Source organism: Ixodes scapularis, unplaced genomic scaffold, assembly GCF_016920785.2.
Source record: "Ixodes scapularis isolate PalLabHiFi unplaced genomic scaffold, ASM1692078v2 PGA_scaffold1__304_contigs__length_218370807, whole genome shotgun sequence".
Classification (NCBI taxonomy): Eukaryota; Metazoa; Arthropoda; class Arachnida; order Ixodida; family Ixodidae; genus Ixodes; species Ixodes scapularis.
Window position 1 is genome coordinate 2,707,793 of NW_024609846.1, and position 9,750 is coordinate 2,717,542.

General features: G+C 39.4%; 1 protein-coding gene across 1 annotated transcript; it reads right to left on the reverse strand.

Moving 5' to 3' along the window:
• Positions 1-1,209: 1,209 nt before the first annotated feature.
• LOC115320948 lies at positions 1,210-8,208 on the reverse strand. The gene is made up of 2 exons (XM_042290597.1): positions 7,394-8,208; positions 1,210-1,306 (listed from the first exon to the last, which is right to left on the reverse strand). Exons 1-2 carry the CDS (start codon positions 8,206-8,208, stop codon positions 1,210-1,212), a joined length of 912 nt encoding a protein of 303 aa, XP_042146531.1.
• Positions 8,209-9,750: the final 1,542 nt, after the last annotated feature.

Sequence of the window (9,750 nt, forward strand, 5' to 3'; positions counted from 1 at the left end):
ATGGAAACGACGAGGTTTCCTTAAATGTATAATTTCTAATTTTCTAGAAATTGGAAACTTCCGCAAGCTTCTAATTTATTTCGTTAAAAGAAATGTTTTATGTGCTTGAGACCATCGCGAGAAGCTTTCAGTACTCTTGTAATCGGTGCATGGGACTGAGAGCTGGAACATTGTTGAACCTTTGCTTTCTCATATCTCCGTGAATCTGTCTTATTGTGTGACCTGGGACATTTGAAGCGGTAATTTTAAGCAAATCATAGGGTGTTTTTTTCTACTTTAGTAACAAAAATGTGAACCAACTGAGCTCGAATGCTTCCATGTTTGATTTCAGGCCAAATAAAAATGTGCCCGCCCAAAAGCTGTTGTGACTGATCTGATTGTATAATTGTAGTTTCAGGCAACGTTATTACGCTCATATTAACCCAGCGCTTTCGACAGTAATTTGATTTCAGAGAATATCGAGGGAGTTGCTGTTGTGCTATATTTTGTTAAATTTAAAACGCCTAATAAAATTGAAATGACAAAACTTGATCAAATTATCTTAATTAAACAAGAGAGTTGCTTATGCTAATGCTTCTGGTGACGCTGTATTTAATATTTAAACTGGCAAGCAATAGATGTAATAGTTTTTTTTTCTTAATTTCCTGAGGCCACAAAAGACCTGCATTGTTGCTGAAGGTATTTTAAGAGAAATAATTGCGCCTACCAGGCACGGGGTTTTAGGCCCTTCCTTTGTAAGTTCCTGTCCCCCATCAGAATTTTGGCAAAGACGGCGGCATGGAACACCCGGTATATTCTAAAAAAAGAAAAAAAATACAAGGATGGTAATTCTATTTCTCCAATTTGCGCACCTAGAAGTCTAAAAATTACTTCCGAATATCAGCTCAATTTTATATCAATGATTACAATAATGTTCAATATAAAGCTGTACGAATGCAGAGGACTAAACCAAGCATGGGCGTAATTTGCCGTTCAATGAACTGAAAAAAAATACTTTATACTTTTAAATTTGATATATATTAGTGTTTCACAATAGACCCAGTGTAAATTGCTATCCGCGAGAATATTGCGTTTTAAGTAAAAACTGAAGCTTCATCAACCCCATCACTTGCCTGGATATTTGTAAGCTCGTAAGAAAAATATTAAAAGTTAAAACCACGACTTTAGTATCAGTGCACCTTCTGTAGCCTGTTAAGAAACTCGAAGCTTTCATTGTATGCGTACGACCATTGTTTTCAAGTATATCATTTTATTCCGCTCCAGCTTCATGCCAAGGAGAGTATGTCTAAATGTGTCTTTCTTAAATCTGTCAAATTTAGAATTATGTCATTTATATCCATGGGTTTAGTGAGATGCTTTTAATAAAATAATGTAGCAAAATTAAAAATTTGCTAGGCAGCTGCGTGGTTTAAAGTGATCAAACCTATAAGAAAAAAACTTTATTAGAATGTAGATGTCAACATCAAGCAGGACGCCTACATTAAGAGGAAACTACCAACAGTTATAGTCACCCCTTCTTGCAAACGTCTTGTCTGATGGCGTATTTCGTGCATCCAACATTTAAACATGTGTTCGCTGAATCAAAGAAAAGAGATCTTCGATGACTTTAAAAATCATTTTTTTTAAATATTAAAGCTAGATACTGATGTGTGAAGCGGAGTAAATGTGAAAATTGAAGATGTCTTGAGTTATTCTTGTACATAGGAGCTGCTCGCCGCATAAGTCAGTTATTAAGGCCTACTGCATTTACCTAGCGGGAAATTCAATATCATGACGTCTGATGTTTAAAAACAGCCTTATTTTAAAGTGTTTCGGTTTGAAGAGTATAAACAAGAATACGAAGTTTCTTCTGAGTCGACTAAGTTGTTTTAAAAGCTTCCACCTTTACCCACAAGAACCTGTAATCACTCGACCATTAGCAGACCTGCTACCATGCAGTAAGGTATGAACGTGTTAAATTATATTTTCATACTTTTAAAATTATCATGTATTTTCCAATAACGAAAAGAATGTTTACAAATAAAGCCACATCCATACTTGCAGTAATGAAACGTTTAATATGCAAGAATGCTTCACCACTCCAGCGCTAGGGAATTGAATGAGATAGGTCGTTAACAGTTAAAATACCAATTTCGATCGTGATGCGTAGTTTACTCAGGTAGAGATTCGTCCGCTTTCTTTGCTTGATTCCTTTTATAAATAGCTAATTTGGAGGGATATGGAAAGTTTAGTTGGTTTAAGCAAAAAATGGACACATTTTTTTTAATTTGAAAAAGAAAAAAGCAACGTACATTTAGCTTACGGAGAAGACGGTGATGCGTTCGCGGTTTATAGACATCTTAACAATTAAATTATTAAAACAGCTAAAGTTTAGTCACTCTCACTTCATTACCTGAGTTTTGTTGTTAATTTTTAAATGAGAGAATATCCCGCAGCTACATTCCGCTCTGAGGCTTGACCAGTGGACTTTTCTTATACCATACGTTATTGCTGCCCACAAAACTTTAGAAAGGTCTCCGAGTTTTGTATTTTCGTGATTTTAATTTTCTATATTAATGACATCGTGCCCTGTCTATAGAGACACCACAGGATAAGGATCCGAGTGGTAAAGAGAAGGAGTAAATCAAAATTTTTAACTGACTAGTTTGTTATATTTTTAGTCAAAAACGTAAAAAAAAAGAAATATGTTTGAGCCTTAACGTTTTCTAAACTCATTTTTATATAAATAAATAGATTCCAATAGTTTATTTTATTTTTTTGTAAAATGAAGATATTTGCGTTTATTCGTACAACGCGTTAACTCTAACATCTGCCAAAGATCTTCGTGCTAAATCTACGCATCGCACAAAAGTAAAGTGGGTGCCGTAAAGGTCACAGAGTAGGCTCATATTTATTTATGTACGTGTAGTTCGAAATATTACGTGTAGAATATATTTGCAGAATTATACTTATATACAATAAAATAAACAGTTAGTTTTGATGTAGCGGTGATGGAAATCGTCGAAATATTCTCCATAATTAAATTTTGCAAAAATACAAGGCGCGAACCATCATTTTGAAGGCACCAAAGATGCAATGAACTGCGACCTGTCTGCGATATTTTTCTTCGTCCTATTATCCTCCTCTTTCTTGTGCGTGTAGCATAACCGATCACTTTAACGCATTACCACGCTTTCCACGCGGTCCGAGCCTCTCCAAGATGAAATTATCTAGTTGTTTTCGATTACGCTCATTAAGTTGCTGATTAGAACCATATGCTCATTTCTTATAATTGTAAATAACGAATTCGAACATATGTCAAATATTATTTACTTCCCTAAATTGGATTATTCTAAAAAATAAACAAAAAAACATTGCACCAATATATATTTTTTTTTTTGCTTGCAATTTTTTGTAGTCAATGCTGCCAATTGAATCCAAAGCAGTCTCCTGAGGGAAGGTGGCTACTGTGAATATGTGCTTGCAAAAAAACCTGAAACCCCTGCCAATTTCGAACTTAACTTTTCACACACAAAAAAAACTGTGTCTGCTTTATTGCGATGAAAATGTTTCCGTAGAATCTTAGATTTACGCGTCGAACACAAATTTCCCTATACTTCCAAGGATTTGCACTTGAAGATCGGAATTTAATTAGACCTTAAAAAAAATATTCGCAATATTTTTGTGTTATGTCGTTCTCACCCAGCAGGGATTTGGATTTGCAGACGCTGTAAATAATAATAATAATAATAAAATTTATTCAGTAGTGCAAGTATAGCCAGTTGAGTATCGGGTCCGATCAAAGCCATCAGGGACTTGTGGGACCAGACCCTTCACTGGAAAGTACAAAAAAGGAAGTTCGCACGGAATAACATCACGTGCAGGAAAAAAAAAAAGCAAATAACATACAGATGATTCACTTGACAGGATGTAGTCGGAATGCTTGTGTCAGTGACTTCGGTAAAGCTGTGAAGATGAAACTATAGCAAACGTTGTCTTGATCACTGTGCCAATTACAATCATTAAAGTCATAAAAGTAAAAAAAAAACAAAAAAACACTCAGGCATGAGTATTTTTAAACACTGTAAGAGTACATTCGAAGACACAGTCCTTGAATTCATGAGTCTTTCTCTCAAATATTTCATATGTTAGTAAGAGAAAAAAAAAACACTTATTACTAGAAAGAAAATCATTCAGTCAACGGGTCGAAGACAAAAAAACATCACGCAATAAATGTAGTCGTCATTTGACATGTCCAGCGATTACCACAAAAGCACGTACAGCACCATACTACAAAAGAAAAGGAAAATAACATGGGAAAAAGTCACTATCTAGCCACATCGGCAAACATGTTTCTCAGAGAGGTCTTCAGCATTTTGTTTGAGGTAATGGCAAGCAGAGCAGCTGGAACGTCGTTAAAAACTTTTGGCACATAAAAGGAACGCATGCTTTCGCCATAGTGAGTCCTCACTCGAGGAGATTGAAAACGCAGAACAGATCTAAGCTCGCGAGATGGACTGGCCGAGACCTTAAACTCACTATCCCAGAAGTGTCGCCAAATTACTGTTTGAAGAAAGAGTGAATGAAAACACGGTAGCTTAAGTGAAGCAAACAAGCTCGTACTAGATGACATGTGTGTGTTGTATGCTACACTCTTCAGAATTCCCTTTAACGCACGATCAATTCTTGAGTGCCAAAAGAGGGGACAGTTAAAAAATATGCTTATGCCATACCTTAGTGTACTATAGGCTAACGCGTGCATAATGCTCTTTCTAATTGACAAAGGTAGAAACGATTTGATATTGTAAAGCAGACATGAGACAGTTCTTAATCGTTGGCATATATATGACATGTGAGAGTTCCATGAGAGATCACTGTCGAAGTGAAGACCTAAATACTTTACGGAGCTAACATATTCAACTGGTGTACAGTTAGAGCATGAGCAATTGGTGTTGTGGAGAAATAGCTGAGAAGTCAAGCTTACATTTTTTAAAGGGCTATGAAAGCACACCAGCTTCGTTTTTGAAGCGTTTACACGAAGCTTGTTGGCAAAAAACCAGTCCATTATTTTAGCGACATCGATCTGAAGCATTTCAATTGCGCGCTCGTACACTAGATGTCGAGAAAGTATAAGGGTGTCATCGGCATATTGAAATACTTTAGAAGTTGTGATTGACGTTGAAATATCATTTACGTAGATATTAAAAAATAATGGAGACAAAATAGAGCCTTGTGGAACTCCGGAAGTTAGGAAAGCGAGGGAGCTGTGTACGTTACCAACTGAAACAACTTGGGTACGATTTATTAGAAAACTTTTTAACAATGTATGAAATGGGCCACGAAAGCCCACTCTGTAAAGCTTGTCTAAGAGGATGTTATGGTTTACGGAATCGAACGCCTTGGCAACGTCTATAAAGAGTGCGCACACAAACATGTTATTGTCAAAGGAAGAGTGTAGAATGTCCGAAAATTCTTCAAGAAGATTAATGGTACCACGACCAGTGACGAAACCGTATTGATGTGGCGAAATTATACTGTATTTCTCAAGAAACCCAGACATAGCAATAAATATATGTTTCTCCAATATTTGTGAGATGCAGGACAATATAGAGATAGGCCTGTATGATGAAACATGGTTTGGTACTCCACCCTTAAAGAGTGGAATAACCATGGCCTGCTTTAAGTCGTTTGGAACTTCTCCAGTTTCGAGAAAGTTATTTATCATTACAAGGAGAACATTCTTCAAAGAGTCATAATTTCGGCATAAGTCACGCACTGTTATTCCATCGACACCGGCCGACCTAAAGCGTTTGAAGGCAAATAGGTATGACCGCAGTTCTGGCTCTGAGAGAGGTGGAAGAAAAGCGGAATCAGAGATAGATGAAGTGCCGTCTGCAGGATCCTCATCACTGTCTACCGAGAGTGCGACTGAATTCGCGAAGAACACATTAAAGGCATTAACAGTAGAGGTCAAGTCCGACCCGAAATGTTTTTGCAATGTCTCAGTCGAGTCCTTTTTTTCATGTCCACGAAGCTCATTGACAACTGACCAAGTTTTTCTGGAGTCAGCACGTGCGTTTGCAATCCTTTTAGCATAATATTTTCTTTTTGCTGATCGAATAAGGGCATTCACCCTATTTCTTTGTATTTTACATTCTATTTTGAGATTGGCATTGTTGGGAGAGCGCCGAAACTTCTTCCACAATTGTTCTTTCTGCGTTATACTGTTAATAATATCTGAAGTAAGCCAAGGCAGTGAGGGTTTACGTTTTTTAACATATATAACGGTCATCGATAACTCCCGAAAATTTCTAATGATGTCCACAAACACTGTGTACAAGTTTGTGCTGTTAACCGAGGATAGAAATTCATTCCAATCATATTCTTTAATTAGTCGATCAAAAGTGTTTAAGTCAACCCGCTCTAAACGGCACGGGCTCTCGAAATTATAACCTTTTTTGGAGGGAAAAACACATTTACATGCGACAAAAAAATGATCTGCAAGCTTTTGTAAAATGACAGCGGAGTGAATGGAAGCATCTGAAGCTCGGACGTTTATATGATCTAGGCAGGATGATACAATATTTTCATTTAATACTTCTTCACGGGTCGCACTCTGAACGGTAGGTATGATTCCATGCTCTGCAAGTAGTGATAAATAATCACAAACACATTTTTTTGAAGTTTTGAGGGTGTCAATGTTGATATCTCCCACCAAATATAAATGTGCTTCAGTAGACAATTCTTCCAAATTTTCCCTCAGCTCCTCTAAAAAGCCAGAGCAGTTAGACGAAGGAGGTCTGTAAAGTGCAAGCAAGCAAACCGTATAGTTAGAATTAGAAACCTTTAGCATCAAGCTCTCTGAGTGTTGAAATTTGACATCAGTTTGAGTTGTTGACCATGAGTTCCTTATAAATACGCCGATTCCTCCTCCTCGAGTAATTGGCCGTGTATAAAAGAAATTTTGAAATCCTAAAATCGTAAACTGTGACAGATGGTCGGCACTGACATTAATTTCTGTTAGCACAATTGCATCAATTTGGTCCCTCATTTGATCAATAACTGTCTTAAATTCATCCCAGTATTTTCGAATACTGCGAATGTTTATGTGTAAGACCATGAAAGAGTCGGTTGAAGAAGAGGAGAACGAACTGTTAAACGTGATAAAATCGGCGTACTGTAAAAAACTAGCCATGTTGGTTATGTCATTAGGTCCAGGTCACTTCTCTGTTGAATCCGTACCGGAGAAACGCCCTCATCTTTTCTGGCAAAAATTCGAGCATTTTTGACCCACACAAATTTGTAACCGCGTTCTTTTCCAAGAGCACGTGCTTGCCAGAAAAGTTCTCTGTTGGTCTGAGTTAAGCTGTCGTTGAAATACAGTCTTTCGGGTGGATTGTCACGAGACAATTGCCTGAGCTTACTACGAGCTTGCATCCATTTGTCTTTAGTGGCTACAGATGTAAACTTGACCAAAATAGGTGGTTTTATAGCTCGTTTGCCTGGTAGCCTGAAGACCGAGACGACATCAGCTGGTTGATGTCCCGGAATTCCTAGCTTGTCTGCCAGCCCCGCTAAGATGGAAGGGAGCGCCTCGTCGGGTTTGACGGTCATTCCATGAATTTCCATAATATGTTGGCGACCGCGTTGGTCAGCGTCGTTCAGCTCGGTCTGGAGGCTTTGGATAGTATGTGCCTGTTCGCAAACCGTGTCCTTCAGAGAAGCTACTTCCGTACGCAGCTCGTTCATGTCGGTCGCATGAGCAGACACCGTGGCGAGGAGGCTATCGTATTTCGTTCCAAGGAAAGAAATGGATGTTTGGACCTCCTCCACCGTCACTCTCATGAGATCTATGGTAGGCTTGAGGAGCAAAAGCTCATTCACCTTTGCAGGAAGCTCGAGAAGTAAATTTACACTAGCCTTCAGAGAAAGTAATGAATCTAGCTTTTCGTTGATGGTTAGGATTTGCGCCGCGAGTGTCGTGGAATCGCAGGACGAAATCGAGTCAGAGCTAGCATCTACCCCATCTAGATCAGCACGATTGTTCTTAGAACGGCAAACTTTACATCTCCATTTTTCTTTTTTGTCGGGGCTCATGGCAGTAAACGTGGACTCGGCAATGCCTGAGCACATTTTCCCCAGATGATAGTTATGCTCGCAAACTGAGCATGTCATCAGTCGACCATCTGGCAAAATGCCTTTTTGGCAAGCGTCGCAAACGAGGGACATAATCGTCGAATTAAATGATATTAAAATAGGTAGAAATAATGTGAGTACTGTAAGCACACCTAGGTAGGCTACACCAGCTAAACAGTATATCAAGAGCAGCTTGGCACGGTCACCGAGAAAATGGAACTTCTCAAAGCACTGATGATCGGTTACCGGCAAGGCGCGTTCGTGGATGTTCGCTGGTTGGTTCAGGGTCGATGTTGAGTCGCAGAAGGTCGCCGAAAGGCTCGGATGAGCATGGGCACCAACTGCTGACTGAATGGTCGATGTACAGTAATGGCGGTGATGAACGGGGCCGCAGTCACGATCTTCGAAGCAGTAAATCAGAAGCCACGACTGAATGTCGATCTTTGAGCCGGTAAGATGAGGTCGTCTAACTCCCCGTTACACCATTCAGAAGGCGAGTTGAAGGTCATCGGATAAGGATTTTGAATTACAATTCTCAGAGTGGTTAGAACGAGTGCCTGTACATATTCACTTCCTCTTCTTCAAGAAGAGTAATGGGACAATATTAGCAAAATTTTAAGACGTCTAGTTACACAAATGGTTCTTTTACATTCAACACTTGAACGATTTCAGCCTAACTGGCTTCGGGTACAGTGATAGCCGCCGTGCCCCTCAGACCTAACACCACGCATCGTGACACTAATTTTGAGGTTACTGAAATATGAATTCATTATCATAATGGAATGTCAAGAATATTACGGAGGTCGATTATAAATATGGTGCTTGCAGCGCGTCTCCAACTGGTGCGTTTGGAGTCGTATGCCGCCCATACATTAAAAGTGGTCACGAAGTGTTAACAAATGACGTCACAGAAGCCGGAGTATCTGTATTACAGTAACAGTAGCCGGAGAACCTGTATTACAGTTTGCAACTGCTTGATTGGGGTCACATGGTTTATCGGCCACGTTTGCACTATATCTGCGAGGAGGTTCCGCAAGCGCTGATCGTTTGCAGACGTCTCCGCCTTTCTACCTGGTTTTCTTCTCGCCACACAAAAACGCAGTGCATGCGCACTGGCGACCAATCTCCTCAGGGGGCGTCCGCCATTAAATTGCAAACGCTCCCCAGGGTTTGAGATGAACACTCTCTCTCATCGGGGCTCATTATGTCATGCTGTTGAATGTCGCGATCCTGGCGGTTGGTCGTGCAAATGCTGAAGGAAAGAACGAGCGAACGCGAGTGTCACTGTCGTCGCAGCGTCCCATATTCTGGCTGCCGGAGCTTCCGGAAACTGACAAACTGGAAAGCGACCTGCAGCAAAACAGAGGTCCGGCGAATCCATCCCGGCTGATGTTTTCCAAAAAACAAAGCATTCTTGGGAAAAGCTTTTTTCTTGTTTTTTACATCGAAATAAAAAGCCGAAGAGTTAGTGATACCAAATTTATATTAAATATTAACAATCCCATTAAAGAGATATTGAACCGAAATTTAGAGCTCACAAAACAAGGCTGGAGCGATAGGCGGGACGCTGCGAAACCCCAACATCACTCATACAACCACAACTCTAACGGATGGCCACATTTTTAAAAAGAAGTG

Bases quoted from the DNA above. Each gene is read 5' to 3' on its own strand.
- LOC115320948 (XM_042290597.1), bottom strand. From the start codon at position 8,208: ATGTCCCTCGTTTGCGACGCTTGCCAAAAAGGCATTTTGCCAGATGGT. The intron at 1,307-7,393 runs GCAATTGTCTCG...TAAATTTGACAG, and splicing joins CAAGCTCGTAGTAAGCTCAG to ATTTAAGAAAGACACATTTA.